General features: G+C 43.9%; 1 protein-coding gene across 1 annotated transcript in view; it reads left to right on the top strand.

Annotated features, from left to right (window-relative positions):
• Window positions 1-25,622, top strand: part of TMEM241 (transmembrane protein 241) — a 91,681-nt gene that overhangs the window by 58,066 nt on the left and 7,993 nt on the right. Inside the window, 3 exon segments of the mRNA XM_032310246.1 lie at window positions 912-946; window positions 9,543-9,612; window positions 13,344-13,437. Of these exon segments, the coding sequence (XP_032166137.1) occupies window positions 912-946; window positions 9,543-9,612; window positions 13,344-13,437 (199 nt within the window).

Below are 25,622 nucleotides of genomic sequence, written 5' to 3' on the forward strand. Positions count from 1 at the left end.
GCCTATAATGTCATCAGCTAGAGACTTTGATGGTTCTCCATCCTGGTGCCTTTGAGTGCACCCAGGGGTGTAAGTTTCCACCCAGGGAGAAAACCGGTTGATGCCCAGATCTTGCCCTTAGAGAGCCTAGCCAGGGTGTTGGCTATTCTGATGTCCAGCCAGCATAAGGACCAGCGTAGGCTATCTGGCATTAAAAATTTTAAAAATTCCCTCCTATCCTTGGATAAAAAGTTGTATTCCTAACCTCTACCCAGATAGCCAGCTGGGCAGCATGGGATTGTGATGGAAGAAGGTGACTCCGGGGTGACCCGGGGCAGTGTGAAGGTGCAGTCGGCGGGTAGTTCCTGGGAGACAGGAGAAGCTTCCAGAGAGGAAGATGGGAGAATGCCAAGGGCCAATAGGGCCAGTGTCAGAGACACTCCTCCTCCTCTTCATCCTTTTCGGCTTCATTGCCCATCAGTCCAGGTAGTTTCTAGGCACATGGTGGGTGGGATGGATCATTCTGTGGGAAATCTAGCTTACCTTCTACAGAGCTAATTTTATGGTAAACACACATACCTCATGCTCAACAGCTAGTTTTTCCATTGCAGCCGATCTATAATTGAGAGTCTGCTTTGTTGAGCTTACACATACCCTTGGCAGATTAGGTGAGCATGGTGATAACGGCCCAAGGCTGGCCTCGGAGTGGGGTGTCGGTCCTCGGCCCATCACGGGGTACGGTGAGCCCCCTTGCCCAAAACCGAGGCATCTCAGGAGATCTCACCCTCTCACTGATGAGTGAGACCATTCTCTGCGGATAATCAGCTTTTAGGCAGATTTCACTGTTTCTGAGCAGAATGGGCAGAAATGTGTATTGCTGTTTTCTCAGTGCTGGGGGAAGACTTCTTACTGTTCTGCTATTCCGTTTTCAGCGTGGTGCTTCTGGGACTTGCGTCTCATCCCACAGGTAAGTCCGTTTGTTTTCTGTGGCCCATTCAACCCAGCGCTGTGACCCGGTTGTATCTCTGAGGGAGATTCTGTGAGAGTGTGTGGTTTGCCTGCCAGGATGGGAGCCCCGGGGTTAGGCATGGCCCACGTACTGGAAACTGGTCTCAATGACCCCTTGAGGATCCATTGCCCGTGAATTTATTCTTACCCCTTCTTGAATTTTGTAGTCTGTTTTCATCTAGTGCGGCCTCAGCTGTCCAGACAGGCTTGTTATCTGCTGGATAAACTAGTGCTCATGTTTTCTTTTTCTAAAGTTCCTTCTTCAAACATCCAGAATTGCCTCAGTCCTAGTGGGAAAGGATTTGGTGGAAAAGTTCAGATTCACCCTACTGCCGACTGACATCCTTTCGTACATTTTCATCATACGCGATCATACGATATTCATCATTGATGAAAGAAGTCAGATTTTAAAGCCTACCTTTGCCCTGTTGGCTGCCTTGGTTATTTTATAATTGTTTCCCGGATTCAGGAATTGCCTGCAATACTCTGTTCCATTGTGGTTTTTTACTCTGAAAGGTTTTGAAGTTGATGCCAAATGTCACGAAATAGTATCCGCGTGCGGTATGGCTGGAAATGCACATTTCATCAGTCAGGCTCCTTCAACCCATGTTTGTTGGCCGTTTGCTGGGCTTAAGGCATTTCCCAAGCCCTCAGAGTCTCAGTTAAAATGAGAAAGGTGAACTGGCTTATTTCTAAAGCCCTTTCTAGCTCCCGTTGTGCCCAAAACGATGACAGCTTTCTGCTGGTACCTTTAGCTGTTTCAGATTATTTGAACTAGTCTCCCAAGGAAACTGTCAGTAGCGACACAGTGTTTCTTGGTTGTATCTGACCCATCTGAACCCGTGTCTCATGAGGATATCTTGAATTTCTTTTCTCAGAGCCTTACTCCATACTTTCCCACTGTGATGCACACCTGCTGTTTTCTGCCCATTCCCCCAGCCTGGGGCTGTCTCCCGACTATGAGGTTTGCTGTTGAGTGCCCTCTGCACACTCGTGTTGAAAACCTATCCTTAGCAAAACAAAAATCATATGAAACCCATGATGTGAACGCTACCCGTTTCCCCTCACCTGTGCCACAGCTTCTATGCCTTGGCGCGTGCCTCCTGTCATTCTTTCATGCCGTCAGGAGGTCGCCATCCAAGAGATACTCACGAGCCCCCGAAGACCCTCCTCCTTGCAAAGAGGTTTTGGTCAAAGCCTTTGGAAGGTTCGCTGGTTCTCCTCGAGCTGCATGCACATTTGCTCCCTGTGGAATTAGTGGTGGACTGGGGTGACTAATTCTCACCTAAAGAAATCACTCTGCCTTTCGACTAAGAGGTGATGCTCGTTCATTTGTTACTCGCGATTCTCAGAGCTGGAAGGAGTCTAAGTGATTATCTGCGTTGCCACCTTCTTTTGCAAATTGGGAACTTGGAGCCCGGAGCAGTTAAGGGATGTGGCCAAGGTGGAGCAGGGGAGGCGTAGCCGAGAAAGACTGGAATTTAGGTCCTGACCCTTCTCCCAGGTTTTTCTTTTTATTTTTTTTATTTTTATTTTTATTTTTTTTTTAAAGATTTTATTTATTTATTTGACAGAGAGAGATCACAATTAGGCAGAGAGGCAGGCAGAGAGAGAGAGGAGGAAGCAGGCTCCCTGCTGAGCAGCGAGCCCGATGCGGGACTCGATCCCAGGACCCTGAGATCATGACCTGAGCCGAAGGCAGCGGCTTAACCCACTGAGCCACCCAGGCGCCCCAGGTTTTTCTTTTTAAATGCTTCTTTTTTCAGGGATCCTGTGGTTTATTAGAAAGTCTCCTGAGTGAGTGAATACTTAAATACGATTTTTAAAAATTTCCTATGAGAGCTTCTCTTGGATTTTGTTTTTACTTTGTTCTGTTTTTGAGAGAGAGAGAGAATGTCTGTGCATGCACACATGCGAGGGGCCAGGGAGCAGAGGGAGAAGGAGAGAGAGAATCTTAAGCAGGCTCCAGGCTCAGCGCAGAGCCCAGTGTGGGGCTTGAACTCACAACCCTGAGATCACAACCTGAGTGGAAATCAAGAATCAGACCGACTGAGCCACCCCAGGCTTCTCTTGGTTTGAGGGGCATTTGTCCACCAGTTTCTGAGCACAGGGGTGCTAGTAATAGTTTATACAGTTTGGCCAGCATTTCCATATTTCACCTTGAGTTACTGCTAAAGGATATACTTACTTGCAAGGATATACGCTCTGGGCACACAAAGTGGTCAACAGCTTATGGTCGTAGAATGGCGTGGGCAGAAGAGTAATTTAAGATAGACCCCGGATTATTTTTGAGGTGATGAAATGTTCTGGAATTCGGTAGTGGTGATGGTTGTACAACTAGGATAACATGCTAAAATCTACTGAATTTTTAAAAAAGATTTTATTTCTTTATTTGACAGAGACACAGCGTGAGAAAGAACAAGCAGTAGGGTGGGAAAGGGAGACGCAGGCTTCCCGCTGAGCAGGGAGCCTGATGGGGGGCTCGATCCTAGGACCCTGAGATCATGACCTGAGCCGAAGGCAGCTGCTCAACAACTGAGTCACCCAGGTGCCCCCAAACCACTGAATTTTTTAAAACGTATGTGGGTTATGGGGCTCCTGTGTGACTTGTTGGTTAGGGATCTGATTCTTGATTTTGGCTCAGGTCATGATCACAGAGTTGTGAGATTGAGTTCTGCATTGCCCTCCAAGCTGAACATGGAGCCTGCTTAAGATTCTCTCTTTCCTTCTCTCTCTCTCTGCTCCCTCTTCACTCTTTCTCTCTCTCCAAAAAAAAAAAAAAAAAATGTATAGGGGCTAAAAAACAAATCACTCTTATTTTGAGAACCTGTTTGAAATTCAGTTATACCAGAAAAAGATATTTACAAAGATTAATTTTCCTCCAGATTATATTTAAAAAAAAAAGCATGGACATCAGATGCTTAGTCCCATTCCTTCTGCAGGCTTTGGTCACTTGTCTGGTGAATGATTGATGGGTCTGTGGTGGGCAGCTCAGGGAGTTGTAAATCCTGTGGGATTCATCAGAGAGACGGGGCACACTTCTCCAGAGGGACTTCTAGATGTGGATGTTTGCTGTGTTGCAGTTTTTCAGGTGGGTGAGGGGATTGTCTCTGAAGAGGCCAGGCAGGTGAAGAAAGCCGGGCTCCTGAGAAGGATCTTGCTGGCCTGAAAGACCAGCTGTGACTCTGGTGGCCACAGACAAGGTGGTCTTGGCTTCTTGCTTGGCCTCTTGCTGTAGGTGGCTGAGGCTTCCCAGTGAAAGGATGCCCCAAAGCTGTAGGGTTCAGGAGGCCTTCAGGCCTCAATAGCAGGGTCCAGTGGAGGCCCTGGTGAAGGTGGGTGTGGGGTTCTGTACAAGCTGGTGTCTGCCTTCCAGAAGAAGCTGAAGATTTCCATCTATCCCAGCACCAAGTCCAGCTTCTAACCCACGAGGATACCAAGGAAACACTGTAAAATTTCACCTATTTTTTGTGTATGAAGGTGTTCTGCGAGTGGTCACTATGATCCGTTTGTTGCTTTCTTAGAACTTCTAGAAATTGTACGCGAAGGGGCCTTAAAGACATAGATCAGTGTTTTTCTTTTTGCCTCTGGTCAGTGGGGTGCCACTGACTTGAAACCTTACTATCAATGGGCTGGTCCTTATGGGCTTGCTTGGATCAGGAATGTTGAGTAGCAAAACAGTCCTGACTAGAATAGGGAAGCTACTTGTGAAATCCACCTGAAAAGAGACTGTCTAGATTTTTATTAACTTTAACTTTTAGAAACTCTCAGGGCTGCCACATAACAATTTTGGTCTAGCTAAATAGTGCTCTGCTTTGAGGTTGTGCAGTGCACAACCTGAGCAACTGTAAGCAGTGGCTTTTTGCTTCAGAAAGCACTCAGGAACAGTAAAATGGTTGTATTTGTTGGGTAGAGTGGATCACTAAGGCAGATAGATAATTAAGGTAGAAATTTGAGATGATGGACTCTCAGAATCCAGAAGAGTACTGGGGAGTCCATTTTTCTCAGCTTTATAAACCTAGGTCAAGTACCCTCAACTCTTTGATGGGTCCTGATAATGTTTTCTCATAACAGTATACAACTGATTACAAAGTTTAAGCAAATAAAACACTGGAGGAAAACCTCTCGCCTCCAGAAGTACTCAAGGACTGCTGTGGTGGGACAGCTCTAGTTCCTTCTAATTTGTTACCTTTCTCATTGGACCCATAGGTAGTCTAGCCTGTTTTTAAGTTAGAGTGATCCTTCATTCTTTCCCACTTGCTTATTACATTTTCCATCTAAACTGTCCCCAGCAGGGCCTGAGTATCAGGGAAAGCATATCCCTGAGTCCCCACACCTGCACCAGTTAAGACACAGTAAGCCCTCAGGGCTCGTAGGTGCAGTGTTTTTACAAAGGATCTATTAACAGTTGGTGGCACTTTTATTTTAAAAAAATTTTTAGAGTTTTATTTATTTAAGTAATCTCTACACCCAGTGTGGAGTTCAAGTTCACAACCCCGAGATCAGGAGTTACATGCTCTGAGTTCGCCAGGTGCCCCACATTTGCTAATATTTTAAAGCAGGGCTTTGTTCCTTTCCATTTCTTTTCACCTCTTCTTTTTTTCACTTGTATCTTAATTATTTAGTAGTACTTTTGAAGCATTAAAAAATTGAGGTATAGGGGCGCCAGGGTGGCTCAGCTGGTTAAGTGTCCAGCTCTTGGTTTCAGCTCAGGTCATGATCTCAGGGTCGTGAGATCGAGTTCCGTGTCAGGCTCCGCACTGAGCATGGAGTCAGCTTCAGATTCTCTTTCTACCTCTTCCTGTGCCCAACCCCCACCCCGCTTGCATGTATACACTGTCTCTCTCAAAAAAATATTGAGGTATAATTTATGTATATGAAATGCACCTATCTTGTGTTGATCAACTTTGACAAAGGTATACACCTGTGTAGCTTACACTCCCATGAAGATATAGAGCATTTCTGTCACTATAGAAAGTTTCCTCCTGCCCCTTCCTCATTACCACCACCCAAGCCACCACGGATCTGATTTCTGTTTATCCCGGAGCCTCATATAAATGGAAACAAACAGAGTGTTCCTTTGTGTCTGGCTCTTTCTTCAGTGTAGCATTCTGAGATTTTTCTAGGTTGTGTACATATCACTAACTGATTCCCTTTTATTACTGAGGAGGGCGCTAGTGTGTGAACATCACGCCTTTTGTTTCTCCATCTGTCTGCTGATGCTCGCTTGCACGGTTTCCAGTTTTTGACTATTATGAATAAAGCTTCCATGAATATTCTTGTTTCAATTTCTTTTTAAAGATTTTATTTTTAAGTAATCTGTACACCCAATGTGGGATTTGAACCTACAACCCAAGATCAAGTCACACATTCTCCTGACCGAGCCAGCCAGGTGCCTTCCCCCACGGACGTTCTTATACAAGACTTTTTTGTGGACTTATGTTTTCATGTCTCTTTGATAAATACCTAGGAATAGAATTTCTGTGTCTTAGAATAGATGTACATTTAACTTTTAAGAGAGTGCCAGTTTTCTGAAGTGTTTCTACCATTTTACACTCCTACTCAGCAGTGTCGGAGAGTTCCAGTTCCTCCACATTGTCACTAATGTTTGGTGTTTAGTCTTATTTTAGCTAGTCTGCTTGGTCTCTTGATAATGCTCTTGACCGAGGTGCCCTTCTCACTCATTCCCGAGTGCCTGGAAAGAGAAGTGCTTCTGTAGTTGCAGATATGGCCCTTTGGGTCATATTTGTGAGTGCACTGGGAGACGGTGGTAGGGATCAGGTAGATGGTTTTCTTTATCTGGAGTGCAGACCCTGCCACATTGCCCCCTTCAGGTACTGCGTTTGCTCCTTGGTGGATGGAATCCACCTTCCCCTCCTGTCATTCAACCTCATGATTCACGCAGAGGCTTCAAGAACCTTGCTTCCCCTTGGACCATTTTAAGCACTAGTGGAGAAGAGAAATTCTTCTGTTTGAAAGTTTGCATTTCGTCTTTGTATCAGGCCCCCTCTGTTGTGTGTTCAAGAGGGAGGATTTCAAGGGCCCAGAGAGCAGAGAGACCCACAGGAACCGGACCCAGAAATGACCTTGCTGCCTGGTGTGCCTATTGCTTATGCGCGAGACAAAGCAAGTAGTGCTGATTACTTCTTGGACCCGACCTTCCATTTTCCTGCTGGTTCTCAGGGCTAAAATCTGGTGAGAGGAAGTTCTCTTGATGTTCAAATATCTGTTAGTCTTGACTGTGGTAAGATGGGGCCACACTTTTCCTTGTGGCTGTTTCATGCTCTGATCGTCAGAGAAATTGGATTCACTCCCTCAGTCTGAAGTCAGTAGAATTTTAACCGTGGCCCACAAAAGCACCGGGTCATGCTGTGACGAGCACTGGGCACTGTCTGGAAGTGTTTGGTCACTATCTGTCCACCTGAAATGAATATGCTATGTAATTTATGCTGTAATTGTGCCTTCCACGATAGCTGGTGCAGGGGTGTTGTCTTTTGAGCACCTTTACCAATTTTCCAGGTCCCTGGTGGTCGTTGTCATGAGTTTGGGCTGGCCGGCCCCACGCTGCCTCATCGTCAGGGCCCTCTGTAGCGCGGTCATTAACCTCTGCCGGGTGGAGGTGGCGTGTCTCCTGCTTTTTGAAGAATTGGGGGAAAGGAGGAGCCAGGCTAACGGCATCAGAGGGGAAGCATTTGGGGCACATTTGAAATTAAGGACCAGCAGAGCCAATTAGAAAGGGGAGCGTTCTCTGCAGAGGAAGCAAGGGGAGTTGGGTGCTTTCATGAGCTGCTGGTTCAGTAGCACTCAGTTGAGGCCGGGGTTGGTCCTAACACCACGGGTATGAGGGGAGTAGGGGCTGGGCAGGCTGCCAGTGCGCAGTGAACCCCATGCCAATGGGAGTCTGGGTGCCAAGAGAAGCAGGGCCCAAGGAGTCTTGAGGCCCTGCACTCAGCTTATCTCCTCTCCGCCCTTCTCATCACCACACGACTGCACTGCCATGTCCCTCACACTGAAAGGGAAGCTGGAAGGGGGCCAAGAACCACAGCTGCCAGAGAGACAGAGCGAAGCCCTGCATGGACTGTCCCTTTGCCCCCCTGCGCGGGGAAGCTGTGGCCGCCCTCTGGGGCTGGGGTGCCCCTAGTTGCCTCGCTGTCGCTTCTGTGTGGAAAAGGACCCCCACAGAAATCATGCTCTTCATGCCACGAGCCTGATGATGTCATTTGCAAAGCCCCTCCACCAGCGCCGGCCACGGGGACCATGGAAGCCTTCAGGGGAGCCGTGGCAGGAAGAAAGCGAGTGCTCTGAACCTCTTGTTGGGCTGCACGAAAACCAGATCCCAGGAGACCCTCCCCTTTGTTGTTAAGCACACACACATATGTACAAACGAAACAAAACAAAACAAAATCATAGTTGTGATAAAAAACAAAAACAAAAACAAAACCCTCTAGGGAAACGGAATTCAGGACTTTCCTTCCCAAGCAGTGGTTGAATTATTTGAAATCGGTTCGGTCTCTAAGGAAGTGTGGCAGCCCCTTGTGTCTTGTTCTGAAACTCTTGATTTAAGTGCAGCAGTGAACGAATGACAGTCTCTAAGTTGTTACACTGAGCACCTAACGCGCTGTGTCCTTAGGAAGATCGCCTTTCTTGCCTCGCTCCATCCAAATCTGAACGACAGGGGGTCTGAAGGTCTGGCTCCTCTCGAGTCTCAGAAACTCCAGCTTCGGGAGGATGAGGCTCTCTGCTGTGGAAAGGCTTAATTCCTTTTCTCTGGACATTTTTGGAAGGCTTTCTGCTTTTTTAATCTCCTGACTTCTTGTTTGTGACCAAGTTCACATTCCAGAGAGGGAAGCGGCCAAAATGTGTGATTATTTCCTCTTGCACCAAATGGAACTAAAAGAATGAACTTACTTCACTAGAAATAAATGTACCCTTTAGACCTTAAACCCGAATGAGTAAGCACGGTTGGTCTGGCCCCTCTGCCGTCTGTGCAGTAATTAAACACAGAATGAGAAAAAGATGTCAGAGGCATGCATTCCTAATCTTTTTTTAGACATAAGGCAGAAAAGAATAGACTACATTTTTTTTTTTTTTTTTAAAGATTCTTTCCGTCCTACACTCTGCCTTGGGCAGGGATGGCCACCAGGTGATGAGCAAAGACTAGGGTTTGGAGTGACTGGGAGCACGTTCTGGCTTCCCCGTTCAAGAGTTGTGCAGTCCTAGACACATCCTTAACTTCTCTGACCACCAACTGAATGGGGAGCCTGGAACACCAGAGAGTTATTGCAAGGACTGAAAGAGATGTTGTATGTAGAGCCTTCAGCATACGGGCCCATGCAGGGCAGACTCATGCTAAACAGGCGTTACGATCATCATTCTCTTATTTTAAGATGATTTAAGCCATTAACACAGAAACACTGGGAATGGCAGAGGGAATTCAGTGCCCGGTGGCTCAGTGCTCTGATGGCTGCTGTGCTAAAGACCTCACCTGTGTGTCCTGGGGCAACTGGGGGCAGGGTGTGTGGGGGCCATTGTCTCACCCTTGCTGTGACCCTCAGGTGACCTCTTCAGCGTCCCGGACTTCCCGTTCCTGTATTTCTACAGATTCCATGGCAGCTGCTGTGCCAGGTAAGCTTAACGCATAACCAACCCCCTGGCCCTGTTAATTTGTCTAATTACAAATTAGGGGCTGTACTAGTGGTATCTTTGTCAAGTCCAGGGTCACAGCCAGTTATCCAGATGAGGGGCAGAAGAGAGCAGTGGCCAGGCAGGAAGCAGCCCCCTCAGTCATGCACGGGTTGTCATCAACGTCCTTAGGTGCTCAGGGCCGGATTGGGGCCTGGCGGACCTGTGTTCTGTGGAAGTTCCTTGGCCAGAGCAATGCTTTCCAAACTTGCAGAAGAGCTGAGAACCCTGCACTGTTTTTCTCTCCACAAGCCATTCCTAAACAGCACTTCAGTGTATAAAATGATGCATCAGATTCAGTTCAAGGGAGGATTTGGGGCCAGAATTACACCCACTCAGCTTCCTCTGTGGCCCTTGCCTTGTCCCTAAAGGGCGGCCTCCCCAAAACCTTGACTGAATCCTAAGACGCTGAGGAACAGGTTTTGGAAGCCAGTGACTAGGAGACATCTAGACGACAAAGTGAATCTTACTACGTGGCCTTGGGAGGTACATCCCGGTGGGATGGGTACGTATAGATGGAGTTCAGACCCGCCCTCTCCCTACTTTCTTGCCATGAGTCCCATATTGCTTGACTTTCTCCTGCTGAGAAATGGAAAGGCTGGATAGCCACGCGGTGTGGGTTCTGCTGGGGTGGGAAGCCCAGTGTTGGGTTGGATGCCTCTTGCTGCTTGCTAGTGTGTTTGCTCTTTGGGCGAGCTGTCATTCTTCCAAGCCTTGGCTGAGTTTCCTCATCTGTAAAGTGGAAAGATAGTATCACTCCAGGTGATCACATATACTAAATAAGGTGAGTAAGCCCTCAGCACCTCGCCTGGCCCGGGAGACAATGGCCTTTACTGTCCTGTTCAGCTTGGCTGTAATTAGCTCAAGTGTCCATAGACCGTGAGCAATGGCTAAGCTAGACCACTTCACATGTAAAAGGCTGTACCTTGTGAGGCAGTGATTTCTTGCAGAGACCAGGAGCTAGTGTGCGGCTGCGTCCTGTTTCTGATAGGGGTGTGTTAGAACAACAATAACAAAAATCAATATTGTACAGTTTGCTTTTGCCTTTGAGCCTCAGAATGACTTGTCATCCTCAGCTAACTTTCAGGAAAATACTGACAATTCATCTTCCCAGTTGCTATCAGTTTGGTCAGACCTTGTCAGCTGCCCGTTAGCTGGAATCAGGTGGCGTGAGTGTTCGTGCTGCTCCCATGTTAGTGGACTTGTTTCTCTCTGGGTCCGGTCTTCTGGCAGCTCCAGCAAACACAGTACGGAGGGGAGGGCAAATGCCATGCGGTTCGTTGAAACAGCAACACGGTTCCTAGGCCGTCGATGCTGGCTTTGTGGGGTGATAGTCTGGCCCCATTTCTGCCTCTTTTAATCTGCATCTTCCTTACAACCCAGCATGAACAATCAGGGTTTTACTTAAAAGATTTGGGAATCTTTGCTTGAGTTGATATGAAACTATTCTGTTCTCCCCACTCCCACCCATTGCAGTGTGTATCCGTTTTCCTGTCATCTTATGATTCATCTACTTCCATATCTCAGACTAAGTGTTGTCACCTTCAGAGGCCCTGGAGGAACTCAGAAGGAGTCATGGAGGCCTGGGGGGATGGTGGTAGCCATGACCCAGAGACACATTAATGGGGAGCCCACAATCTTTTACTTCTGGGATCCTCTCATTGCTCTTAAGGTCGGCCTCTGGGTGAGGTGTAGAAGAGCTGAGTGTGGAAAGAGACAGAGAGAGACCCGTGAGTAATTTGGAAATCATTCACAGACATACCAGTCAAAGGATGGGAAGGGGTCGTGGATACTTTCCCAAGCGTGTTGGGCATGGGAGTGACTCTGTTCTAGCAGAGTCTGTGCTAAGGGGAAAAGGGACGTGGAATTTTGCTCTTCCTCTGGCAAGATTCCACGTCCCTTTTCTTGCAAAGTTGTTTCCTTCCTTGGGGTAGGGGTGACGCCAGCAGGAGCAGCCCTGCGCTGCCTACCTTATTTTCCACTGCCAACCTCACAGTGGCCATGGGCACCTTCAGCATCGCTCTCTGTCTTTGGGTCAAGAACGGATCTTTACGGTGAAGTTTGGACCTTCTCACCATGGAGAACCTTTGAAAGAGCCAGGAAACCTGGATGCTGATAGGCTAGGGAGGCTTTCTGTTCTGAAAAGTCTGATTTCCCTCAGATAGGATGAGGACCACTTTGCTTATTCCTACTTCAACACAGAACCTGAGGCAAGAAGAAAGGGAGAAGGGAGGGATGAGTCAAGGTCATGAGGGTCAGTGGGCACAGTCCAGGTCACTCAGTTTTTAGCCTGCTGCTTACCCACTAGACCTCCTTACCTTTCGGGTGTGAATGACTGACCATCTTCGTGCATAGCTGCCCAGCCTCCCATGATGGCAGACACAAATCTGAACCAACTTTGCAGGTCATCAGGGCCCAACAGGCTGAAATTTACACAAGGGAGCCCTCATCTCTGTCCTTGGTCCTGCCCCAGGAATGTGGCTGTGAACTAATCTAATGTAATGAAGAGAAGGCACACGTTTCCATGAAATTTGATCTTACAGGTGTTTAATTCCATCCAGCCTGCTTCTGAGTACACCTGTCAAACATCTGTGTCCTAGGCACCATGTCAAACATCTGTGGCCAAGGCACCATGTTTGGCTCTGTTGGGGAAAACACAGAGAAGCCCAAGATTGGGGCCTGCCCTCTCAGAGCTTATGACCTGAGTGAGGCCCCACAGCTGTTTCTATAATAAACATGAGATAACAGGGTGGTGTTTGAGACCCTGAGATACAAATGACCTATAGCTCATAGGACCTGCCTCTATGGTTTGGGGTACAACTGCAGTCATATCTCTTGCTTTTCGATTTCTAGTAAGTCACACTCAAACCTCAAACCTCCGTGTACATATATTTACAGGAAGTCAACGTCTATCATGGTGTCTCTCTGTTGCACTCTATTCCCCAATTGCCCAGCCTCCAAATGCAAGGAAGAGTGACCATTCTGTTAGAGTGCCCTTCGCTTTGTCCTTGACCACACAGTGATGCACTCAGAAGTGGTTCCAGCACAGGCCACTACTTCCTGGTCCACTGCTGCGCCAATGCTTTGCTGCTCCCGATCTTTAGAACACCCCGTGGGGCATGGTCTCTCAGGTCACACACGTGAGCTTAGACATCATTCCCAAAGGATTACATCTGCATAGCTTAGCCTGGTTTGGGGGACATTTGCTCCTGGAGCCAGCCCTCCCCTTCAGATTCTTACCTTGAACCCAGGAGTCAGTCCAGACCCTCTGTCCCCATATGGTGAGTTTCGCTTTGGAAGTCTTTTTCTGGCAGTTTGTTTTGCTTGAAAAAAGATGAAGCTCTACCTTGGCAAGCACTGTGCTCCAGAAATAATATGGAAGGAGCAGGAGGTATCGTCCGCCACGCTTTTCTTCTTTCATGATTTAGTCAGAGACTTCCCAAGTTTCTGTACTCTCTCCCTCTCTCCCCCACTGCCCACTACCCAGTGGAACTCTCTTATCATAGCTCCTTAAAAAATTAGAGCTTCCTGGGTTTTTAAATGCAGAGATCACTAGAAAACCCAGATGAAATACAGGTTCTGTAGTAATTAGAAACTGGTAAAATGTAAGAGAAAATAGCTGTTGGCTACAGGAAGACAAGTCTCACTAACAAAAGAATATTTTCTCCTTCCAGTGGATTGTTAGGATTCTTTCTCATGCTCAGCACAGTGAAGCTGAAAAGCCTTATGGCCCCAGGGCAGTGTGCAGCCTGGATTTTCTTTGCTAAGGTAAGAAAGAGGGAAGGGGAGGGAGGGGATTGATCTCAGGAGCCTTGAGGTCCAGTGTTCTTGGAGCATGTGTGACATCATGTGTGATCTTCGTGAAGTCACTTCCAGTCATGGGCCCTGAGCCTGAATCTTTAGTCATTCTGATGACAATTTCCAAGGTCCTCTGCCTATTATATCAGCATAATCTTTATTGCACACCTGGAAGCGATAATTCCCTTCTCTTCCCTGAGCCTTAATTTCCCCCATCTGAACATGAGAGGTTTTGCCCCCAGAAATCTCTAAGTCTTCTCCAATTCTTACGAGACTGGATTCCTGGATACATGAGGTAGGTCTTCTCGGGGCCGTGCGGGTGTCCAGAGCCCATATGGTTTGCTTGATAGGCCTCAGTCTGTCAGGGGTGGTAGAGAAAGGAAAACAGACACATGGCCAGGTAGGAGGACTTTGATGAAGCCTTTGGACAGCAGACTATTATAAGAATGCCCACTGCACATCTGATGATTATGGCTGAGACATAAGATAGAGAGGTGGGAAAATAAGGAGCAGAAAAAGCACCTGTGGGATGCTCAATCGTGACTGAACTGCTTTGGGACTAACTTTTTTCTAGCGGAGCATTTCATTTCTCTCGTGTCTGTGAAGGAGTCGAGTTGCAAAGCCCTATGTGCTGCTTCTGAGAAATGAGATTTCTTCTTCTCTTGTTTTTTTAAATTTAATTTATTTATTTGTTGGAGAGAGAGAGAGAGAGAGAGAACACACAAGCCGGGGAAGCAGCAGGCAGAGGGAGAGAGAGAAGCAGGACTCCACCCCAGGACCCTGGGATCACTGAGCCAAAGGCAGACGCTTAACTGACTGAGCCACGCAGGTGTCCCGAGAAAGGAGATTTCTTAATTTAACCTAATGAAATAATCATTTAAGGTCATACCTTTAGTCATCTCTATGTTTGTTGGTTGATTTTTTTTCTCCTCAGAAAACAAAACCAAACATTTTTCTTCAAAAACAACATTTCACAGTAATATTTTCACCTCCATAGATCTGCTTTTTAGCTGCAGTAATAATTCTAATTATAGTAAAATGTAAAGAGTGGTTGAGAGACTGACTTCCAGCATGACAGAATGAGGAGGTTGACAAATCCTCCTCCCCAAAAGTAACTGGACAGCTGGAAAAAGATTGTAAAAATATCCATTTCAGCTCTCTAAAAAAGGCATACAACAAACTGAGAAAGCAAGCATTTGTTCATGAAAACTGCAAAACTTTGAGTAGGAACAACATGAGCCTGTGGCAGTCTTCTCTCAGGTCGCTCCTGTTCGCTCCTCCCCAGCTCTGTCAGTGTGATATTTCAACCAGATGGGGCAGGCTGTGAAAACCAGCAGCCTTGCTGCTGCTTCCAGAATACTCTATTTGGCATATTTTTAGTTAAATCCGCCATTGTCAGTGGTAACTCAGTAAGAAGAGCCAGTAACTCCACCATCTTGAGTTTCCAGTCCTCTTGGGGGCAAGCAATGGACCAGTGGTCTAGCTGAGGACTAAATAGGTAGGTGGGGGAGGTGAGACAGCCAGCAGGGGTTTGATAGCTCTCCATGTGTCCCAGATTGACCGTAGTCTGTGTGCACGAGCGGCAGAGATGGAGTGTGCCCAAAACACCCACATGTCCCTGGCCAGCAGAGCCTGCATGCACACGCAGGAGATGGGAGAGAGCCAGCAAAAGCTGGGGCAGACATGAAAAACTTCAGCCTGAAGTTTGACTGTGCTCCCCAGCCCACACACAGTCAGAAGCAGAGAGAAGAAGCCTTTCTGGCTGAAAGTGTTTGAACAAATCCTCCAACTAGTCTTTGCTCGAACACTAAGCTATGCAGACATGGGGATGACTTCTAGAAAGCCAGAAAAAGCTTAAAAATAAAAAGAAGGGGAAAAAAAACTAAGTAAAGGACATTAGCAACTCTACCTTATATGGGAGACTAATTTCATAGACTTAGTCCAGGGAAATTACTAAACAAGCAAATTAATAATACCAATGACGATACACTGAGAAAAGTCAGAATCCAAAGTTGCTATCCTGTATTATCTAAAATGTCCAGTATTCAAAAGCAAAAAAGTTAGGGGCATTCAAAGAAACAAGAAAGCATGATCCATATACAGGAAAAAAGCAGTTAATAGGACCTATGTCTAAGTGTCCTCTGATGTAGGACTTAGCAGAAAAAGACTGCAAAGCAGATATTTACACTTAGAAATCTAAATTAAAAGAAAGACTCAATGAATACAGTCTCTCAATAAAGAGCTAGAGATGATTAAAAAAAGAGAGAGAGAGAGAGCCCCAAGTAGAAATTCTGGAGTTGAGAAATACAATAACTAAAATGAAATGAAATGAAAAAGTCCATGGAGGTACTCAATAACAGATTTATTTAATTTTTAAATATATATATTTTTAAATATTTTATTTATTTATTTGAGAGAGAAAGAGAACATGAGACAGGAGAAGGTCAGAGGGAGAAGCAGACTCCCTGCAGAGCTGGGAGCCTGATGCGGGACTCGATCCTGGAACTCTGGGATCATGACCTGAGCTGAAGGCAGTTGCTTAAACAACTGAGTCACCCAGGCACCCTCAATAACAGATTTAAATGGCAGAAGGAAAAATATGTGATGCAAAAATATGTGGAGCAAAATAAATTATTCAATCTAAGAGCAAAGATTTTTTAGTAATTGAAGAATTACGGACAGAAGTTCAGAGACCTGTGAGACAACATCAAGCATATCAACATATGTGTTATGAGAGTTCCAGAGGAAGAGAAAACTGATGTAGAAAAAAAAATATGATCAGTGGATGACTTATCAAAAACTATGGAAGCTCAAAGGCAATAGGATAACATATCCAACACGCTGAAAGAAAAAATCTGTCAACCAGGAATTCTACATACAGCAAAACTGTCCTTCAAATATGAATGAGAAATCAAGACATTCCCAGGTAAAGACTAAGAGATTTATTGCTAGCTGCTGTATCAGCAGTTATATTAAATGTGAGCAGACTAAATATCCCACTCAAAAAGCAAAGATTGTCAGACTTGATAAAAAAGCAAGATGCACCTGTATGCTGTCTGCCAAAGACACACCTTAGATTCGAAGACATAAATAGGATAAAAGTAAAAGGCTAGAAAATCATAACCATGCAAACAGTAGCTTATTAGCAAGCTAGCTGGAGTGACTATATTAAAATCAGACAAAATAGACTTTATGACAAGAAATATTACTAGGGAAAAACAAAGACATTTATTAATTATAAAAGCACCTAACAACAGCACCCCACATATGTGAAGCAAAAAGTGACAAAATAGAAAGGAGAAATAAATTATTCAACAATAATAGAGATGCCAATCCTGCACTCTCAAAGGTGGTAGAAAAGCAAGGATATAGAAGCTACAGATGACTTGAACAATACTATCAACCAGCTTGTCATAACGAACATATGCTACTCTACCCATTGACTGCAGAGAACACATTCTTCTCAAACACACGTGACACTTCAGGATAGATGTTATGCTGGGTCACAGAACAAGCCTCAGTAAATTTAAAAAGACTGAAATCATGTAGACTGTGTTCTTTGGCCACAGTAGAATTATATCAGAAATTTACAACAGAATAAAAATCTAGGAAAATACCCTATTTATTTGGAAATTAAATAACATACCTCTAAATAGCTCATGGGGCAAAGATGACATCACAAGGGAAAATAAAAGTATTTTGAACCAAATGAAAATAAAACCACACAATATGTCAAAATTTATGGGCTACAATTATAAAGTAGTACTCAGAGGGAAATTCATAGCTATAAACACCCCTATCAGAAAAAAGAAAAGTCTCAAATTGTAATCTGAGCTTCTACCTTAAGAAACTAGAAAAAGAGCAAATTAAACCCATAGCAAGCAGTAGGAAGGATATGTTGAAGTTTAAAGTAGAAATTAGGGACACTTGTGTGGCTCAGTGGGTTAAGCCTCTGCTTTTGGCTCAGGTCATGATCTCAGGGTCCTGAGATCAAACCTCGCATTGGGCTCTCTGCTCAGTAGGGAGCCTGCTTCCCCCTCTCTCTGCCTGCCTTTCTGCCTATTTGATTTCTCTCTGTGTGTCAAATAAACAAAAATATTTTTAAAAAATTAAAAAGTAGAAATTAATGAAATACAAAACAGAAAAACAAGGAAAATCAGTGTTGGTTCCCTGAAAACAGCAACAAAATTGATTTTTTATTATTTATTATTTATTATGAGTAACTTTCTTCATTCACATTATGCCAGCAAATCAGACAATTTAGAGAAATGGACAAATTCCTAGAAAGGTACAAACTAGGAAAATTGACTCGAGAATAAATAGAAAATCCAAATAAACTCCTCTAACAAGTAAATAAATGTAAGTAGCAATTAAAAATCTTTCCACAAAGAAAAGCTCGGACCCAATAGGCTTTACTGATGAATTCTATCAAATATTTTTAAATGAAATATTTTTTCTTTACAAATTCTTTTAGAAAGCAGAGGAAAGAGAATATCACCCAATTTATTCTATAAGGTGAGTTACCTGGATACTAAAGCCAGACAAAAGAAAATAATAAGAAAACTGTAGACCAGTATTCTTCATGAACACAGATCTTGAGCAAAATAATAACAAGCCAAATATGACAACATATAAAAATAATTTTATACCATGATCAAGTGATACTTATCAGGAATACAAAGTTGGTTTAACAAATAAAAATTAATATAATACATTATATTTATAGAATAAAGATTTAAAAAAGCAGCCACGTCAATAGGTGCAGAAAAATCACTTAATAAAATCCTATGTCCATTCATGATAAAAACTTGGAACACACTAGTAATAGAAGGGAATCTTCTTAACCTGATAAAAGGCATATGTGAAAAACCTATAGTTAACATTACAGCAAATGGTGAAAGACTTTCCCTCTAAGATTGGGAACAGCGCAAGAATGTTTATGCTCACCACTTCTATTGAGCAGGGCAATAAGACCAAAAAAAAAAGGGGGGGGGCAGCCAGGTTAGAAAGAAAGAAATTAAAGAAATTAAATTATATTCACAGATGACATTCTCCTGTATGTAGAAAATCCTAAGAAAAAACATTAGTTGAACTAATAAAAAATTTATCAAGGTCTCAGGATACAAGATCAATGTACAAAAATCAGTTGTAGTTTTATGTATTAGTAATGAACAGTCATGTTCGTAAAAATGGAATTAGGAAAACAAGTCCATTTATAATAGCATTACAAATAATATGTAGGGACTTAACAAAGAAGTTCAAGACTGAAAACTGTAAAATCTCTCTAAGAGAAATGTAAGAAGATCTCAATAAATGGAGAGACTCAATGTTGGTAAGATGGAAGTTCTTCCCAAGTCGATCAATAGATTCAATGTAATTCCTATCAAAATCCCAGAAATCACTTTTTTATGAATTCACAAACTGATCCTAAAGTGTATTTGGAGATGCAATAGCCAAAACAGTTTTGAAAAAGAAAAAGTTGGGGTGGAAAACTCACTGTAAAGCTAGAATCATCCAGACATTATGGTATTGGTATAAGGAGAGGAATTTACAGTCTGTTGACTTTCAGTATAGGTGCCAAGGCAATTGAACAGGGAAAGGATTTTCTTTACAACAAATGGTGCTGGAAAAATCAAATATCTATATGCCAAAAAAAGGTACTTAGACCCTCATCTCACATCATCAACTCAGCCATGGATCGTGAACCTAAATGTAGGCACTAAAACTAGAAAACTCTTAGAAGAAAACACAGGAAATGTAACTGACCTTGGTTTAAGCCAAGAGTTCTTAGATATGACACCAAAAGCATAAGCCACAAAGTAACTGATAAATTAGACTTCTTTGAAATTAAAATATTTTACAATCAAATTAATGGTCAAAAGACACTGTTAAGAAAATGAAAAGACATAGCCTAGGAGAAAAGATTTATAAATTATATATCTGATTAAGGACTTGTTTCTGAAATGTCTAAAGAATTATTTTTTGGGGGCGCCTGGGTGGCTCAGTGGGTTAGGCCGCTGCCTTCGGCTCGGGTCATGATCTCGGGGTCCTGGGATCGAGTCCCGCATCGGGCTTTCTGCTCAGCAGGGAGCCTGCTTCCTCCTCTCTCTCTCTCTGCCTGCCTCTCTGCCTACTTGTGATCTCTCTCTGTCAAATGAATAAATAAAATCTTTAAAAAAAAAAAAATTCTTTAAAAAAAAAAAAAGAATTTTTTTTTTTTTAAAGATTTTATTTCTTCATTTGACAGAAATTACAAGCAGGCAGAGAGGCGAGGAAGCAGGCTCCCTGCTGAGCAGAGAGCCCGATGCGGGGCTCAATCCCAGGACCCTGTAACCATGACCCGGGCCAAAGGCAGAGGCTTTAACCCACTGAACCACACAGGCGCCCCTGTCTAAGGAATTTTTACACTTTAATGAGACTACATAAAACCCAATTAAAAAATGATCAGGGGCACCTTGGTGGCACATTTGGTTAGACGTCCAGTTCTTGGTTTCGGCTCAGGTTGTGATCTCAGGATCTTGAGAACGAGCCCCTTACCAGGCTCCCCGGTCATTTTGGAGTCTGCTTAAGACTCAGTGCCTTTCGGGCGCCTGGGTGGCTCAGTGGGTTAAGCCGCTGCCTTCGTTTCGGCTCAGGTCATGATCTCAGGGTCCTGGGATAGAGTCCGGCATTGGGTTCTCTGCTCCGCGGGGAGCCTGCTTCCTCCTCTCTCTCTCTCTGCCTGCCTCTCTGCCTACTTGTGATCTCTCTGTGTCAAATGAATAAATAAAATCTTTAAAAAAAAAAAAAAAAAGACTCAGTCCCTTTCTCCCACTGCCCATCTTCCCTGCACATTCTCTTTCTCTCTCTCTCAAATAAATAAATCTTTTTTAAAAAATAAAAAACAAAAAAATGATCAAAAGAGGTTGACTCCTTTGACCACTTTTTTGTTCTATATATATATGTATGTATGTAATGGGATATTACTCAGGCATAAAAAATGATATCTTGCCACTTAAAATAATGTGGTTGGAGCTGGAGAGTATGATGCTGAAGAGGAAGACAGATACAATATGATTTATCTATGATTTATTTATGATTATTATTATCTATGAAATCTTTATGATTTCACACATACGTGAAATTTAAGAAAACAAATGAGAAAATGGGAAAATAGAGAGAAAGGCAAACCAAGAAACAGACTCTTACCTATAGAGAACAAACTGATGGTTACTAGGGGCGAGGTGAAAGAGGCTTGGGTGAACTAGGTGATGGGGATTAAGGAGTGAACGTGCTGTTATAAGCACCAGGTGATGTACGGAAGTGCTGAGTCACTATACTGTATATCTGAAACTAACATTACACGCTACAGTAACTAATTGGAATCTAAAAAAAAAAAGTTTAATTTAAGAAAAAAAAGGGAAAAAGATGTGAGTAGACATTTCACCAAAGAAGATATTTGATCGGTTCACCCAAGTCCATGAAAAGGAGCTCGTTGTCATTAGTTATCAGGAAAATGCAGATTAAAAAACCAGGACGAGATACCACGACACACTCACTCGGATGGCTATAATAAAAAAATATAGATGACATCCAGTGCTGACAAGGATGTGGGGAAACTGGGACCCTCACAAATTACTGATCAGGATGTAAAATGGTATAGCCACTTTAGAAAACCATCTTGCTAGTTTCTTACAATGTTAAACATAAACCAACTCTACAACTCAGCAGTTCTGTTCCTAGAAATCTACCCAAGAGACATGAAAACAAAGAGACTTTAACACGAACGCTCAGAATGACCTTGTTCATAGTAGCTCCAAACTGGACACAATCTTAGTGTCCATCAGCTGGGGAATGTGTGCAGAGGATTTGCTGCATACATGTGATGGGATACTATTTGGTGATAAAGAGGAATGGGCTGTTAATACATTCGTATGCCACGGATGAATCTCAAGAATGTTATGACCAATGAAAGAAGCAGGTCACAAAAAATACATATAGTATGATACCATTTCTGTGAAATTTCTGAAAAAGGCAAATGTAGAGAGAGAGCACAGTGATGGTTTCTTGGAGCAGAGATTGACTAAAATAGGCTCAAGGAAGTTTTTTTTTTAGGTAATGGAAATGTTGTAAAACTGGGTTGTGGTGATGGTTGCACCATCATTTAAATTAATTTCTTTAATGTGTTCATTAAAGATCATTGAATTTTACATTTACAGTGGCATGTGAACCATCCCTCATGTGAACCATCCCTCAAAGCTACAAAATGCTCAAAGAATAGGGCTTAAATCTTGTGTTTTAGGACTAGGGAGGATATTTTTCCTATGTGTATGGCTTTGCCTGTTTGGCCACTACTTTCATGAGCCTCCTTTTTATTTATTTTATTTTTTCTTTTCCTCTTAAACTCGGATGGCTCTGTTGTTGATTCAAAAGTGGAAAGATTTTTAATTGGCTGCTGTGGTTTGATGCTAATCCTCCCGAAATGTGGAAGATTGGATTAGATGAGCCATTAAGGTCTTTTCCAGCCCCAGTATATCAAGCACTCTCTCTTTTTCTCCCTCCCCTCCTTCTCCTTTTTCTTTTCTGTTTGAAAATAAGCTCTGTTATCCTCAGTGGCAGAATATTTACCCCTTCCTTGAGCCACCTACACATCAAAATGTGCTGACATTTGAAATACAACATAATTATACTTAGCAATACATTTCCCCATGACGTCATTGTGACTCTACTGAGTGCCAGCATATTCGGAAAGTGACTCAGAAGGATGTTCCATTGGCCCCAGAGGAGAATTTGGATTCTGTAGAAAAACTCAAAGATACTCAGAAAGAGAGGTCATTCAGAAGGGTACCTTCTTCCTTGCTCCAGATGGATCCATTCTCTGGTATTTTCTTGGGAGTTGTCACATGAACTTCCATCACTTCCAAGGCATCCATGCTTCTCTCCAGTCCTTATCTTAGTATCTTTGAATCTGAGAAAGCTCAGCGTGGGAAAAAAGTGCCCCTGAGTCACTTTATATTGTTACCACTGTTATTATTGTTTTTTTTTAATCTGTGAATTTAAGAAACATTCTAAAAAGCAAAAAATAACAGAATATTTAGCAACTTTTTATATTCCTCCCTTCAGTTTGATAAATTTGGGTGTGTGAAATCTAACTTCATCTTCATAAAATCTTGGACTCCCTTCCCATTTGTGAGCCATTGGTATAAGAAAAAGTGAGTGAATTTAAGAGGAAAGCAATGAAATGTTTACATATACAAGTAAGGTGTGGTATGCTAATGGGTTTTTCTAGCAAACTTAAGTTCTTGTGTGAGAATTTTTTCTTGATCAAATAGTGTCTTGTCTCACCCTTGTTAACTTCAAGCTGGCTGGTGTTGTCAGCAACCATTGGGAAGAAGTGGTTGAGGCCAGTGTGAGTTTATGTTGAGGATGAGCCAGAAGAGGAGAGGCATTCCCAGATAGCAGTTCTGGCCCTCTAGGGTCCTTAGAATCAGTGTTTACTCCCCAACTCAAAGCTGCCTCCATAAGACTGCTTTTTTCCTTTAAGCTAATGCCATAGTTGCTGCTGCCATTTTGTCCTGAGTCAGTGGTAAACAAGCAAGCCAAGTCTTACTTAGTTTGTTCTCCTGCTGGCCCTGGGAAAGATTTTCCTATAGCTTGCCTAGGATGTGTCTCTTGAATTGGTTTGGTTTTCTGATTGACAGAGTCTCAGCTTTCATGTGCAAGGGCTGGGATGAGGGCAGCCCTCGCTCAAGGCCATGCAGTGTGGGGTCGGCATCCGAGAATAACCCGTGCCTCCTTACCTGTTGCATCCTAGGTGCCTTGCTTGCCTCCCCTGGTCCCTTCCCTGACACTGTGTCATGATTTACTGCCTGCCTAAAACAGCTGTTAATTCCATGGGATATTAAGGTACACTAGATTCTTAAAAAAGTTTAGGTGGTATTGTTTTTTAAGATTTTATTTTTAAGCAATTTCTACACCTAACATGGGGCTCAGACACAACCCTGAGATTAAGAGTCACATGTTCCATGGACGGAGCCAGCCAGGTGCCCCTAAATGGAAAACGTTAAATTTTTTTTAATTAATCTCTGCACACAATGTCAGACTTGAGCTCAGATGATACTTGATCGAGAATTGCATGTGCTACTGACCGAGCCAGCCATCTCCCTCTGGGTGGTATGAAAAGTGCCTTATATCAAAGTGCATGGTCTCTCTTTGGCCTTCATTCTGGACATGATTCTACCAGTCAACATTGATTACAGAAACATTTGGAGCCTGGGGTGGAAGAAGTACATTAGTGTATGTGTAGTATATGTATGTAGTATATAGTGTATGTGTAGTGCTTGCCAAAGGCATCTTATGATCCAGAGGAGGAGGTAAGAGTGACAAGGGTAAGACTACTGGAGGACATTGCTGACAGGATGGTATGACTTCCGGAACTGGGAAAAGGGAAGCTGTGTGTAGACTGATGCAGTGGAGAGATCAAATGGGCCCTATAAGCCCATCCTGCCTGGGAGAAGGGAAGATGGAGGGATGGCCTTCCAGGTCAAGTGGCAGGGGCCCCGAGGTGGGATGTGCAGGAGGGGATCTGTGAGGAAATACATTTGACCAGAGGAGGAGGAGGAGGGTGTAGAGGTGTGAGGGGAAATTGGGCCTCGAAGAGACAGATTAGGGAACCCTAAAAGCCAGGCCCCAGAGACCACTGTGAACTTCTCAATGAGAACGACTAAAGGCAAATCACATTGGAAATGAGTTCCAAGCATTTAGAAGGGAGGCGAATCAAGGTCGTGAGTGATGGCAATAAAGGTGAAAGGTCAACTTGACTGATGACTGATCGTCTGAAGCAAAATAAATTGTAGTTATTTAATCTATCATCTAACTGTTGTGTGATGTGGTTAAGGAATGAGATAACCAAGACTCAAATCTGTTAAAGCAGTTAGGGGTGTGTGACAATTGTCTGGGTCTAGGGAAGATCACAAACGGCTCCAAAGTTTGTGGCTCAGGACATGAGAAATCCATGGCATCACAGACAGAAATGGGTGGTGGGGGTGGGTTATGAAAGAGCATGTTGGGGAGAAAAGCTGATGAAATATGTTTTAGATATGTATGGAGAGAAAACATCTAAGTGGAGCTGTTGTGCGTTGGAAACAGGTGAAATGCAGGGGAGAACTCAGGGCTTCACGTGTCTGGTTGGGCTTCACCTAGAGCAGTGGAGTTGGCATCAGGAGCTTGAAGAAGTAGCTGAGCTCACTGAGGGAGTGAGAGAGTTTGGGTGGAGCAGAGCAAAGGGCTAGGACTTTGCTTGGGAGACACTTCAATGCCAGAGATCAATAATGTGCAGGAGAGAGAAGTGATAGCCGAGGGGAGCCCCAAAAGTTCCATGTGGGGAAGTCTCAGGAAGAGTTTAAAGGAGTAAAACAAAACACCACCAAGAAATCAGAAAGATCCAGATCGAGAAAAGACTAGACCAAGGACATCGCTAGCCTTTAGTAGAAGGGCAGGGTGGGCAGGGCTGGAAGATGGATCATAAGTATCCAAGAATACACAAGACACAGGAAGGAGCTTGTGACTGGTGGTGATCAGGGGGATGACCAGATCTAGTGAAAGTAATTTCTTTTCTGGGGAAACAAGGACTTAGGCATGCTTGAAACCAGAAAAGAACACACCATATGCAGAAATTTGGAAATGCTGAAGAACGAGGGAAGTTGGGAGAACAGGCTTCAGTGGGAGATGGGAGGGGGACAGGGACTAGCTTCAGAGAAAACAGCCTTTTCCCGGAGCCTCAGTTAGAAGGGCTGTGATAGATGGGAATGAGGCTTTCCCAAGAGATATGTGGTAGGGGATTGGAATTTCAGAGGAACAAGGGAAGACCGCTCACTGTTTGGCTTTGTCCAGCTGATCAGAAATACTATGACTCAAGTGAGTTCTGACAGTGTTGGTGTATCTAATATTTAAGACTAAATGCTGGGGCACATGGGTGGCTCAGTGGGTTAAGCCTCTGCCTTCGGCTCAGGTCGTGATCCCAGGGTCCTGGGATTGAGCCCGAATCGGGCTTTCTGCTTGGCAGGGGGCCTGCTTTCCCCTCTCTCTCTGGCTGCCTCTCTGCCTACTTGTGTTCTCTCTCTGTGTGTCTAATAAATAAATAAAATCTTAAAAAAAAAAAAGACTAAATGCTGATG

This window comes from Mustela erminea, chromosome 13, assembly GCF_009829155.1.
Source record: "Mustela erminea isolate mMusErm1 chromosome 13, mMusErm1.Pri, whole genome shotgun sequence".
Classification (NCBI taxonomy): Eukaryota; Metazoa; Chordata; class Mammalia; order Carnivora; family Mustelidae; genus Mustela; species Mustela erminea.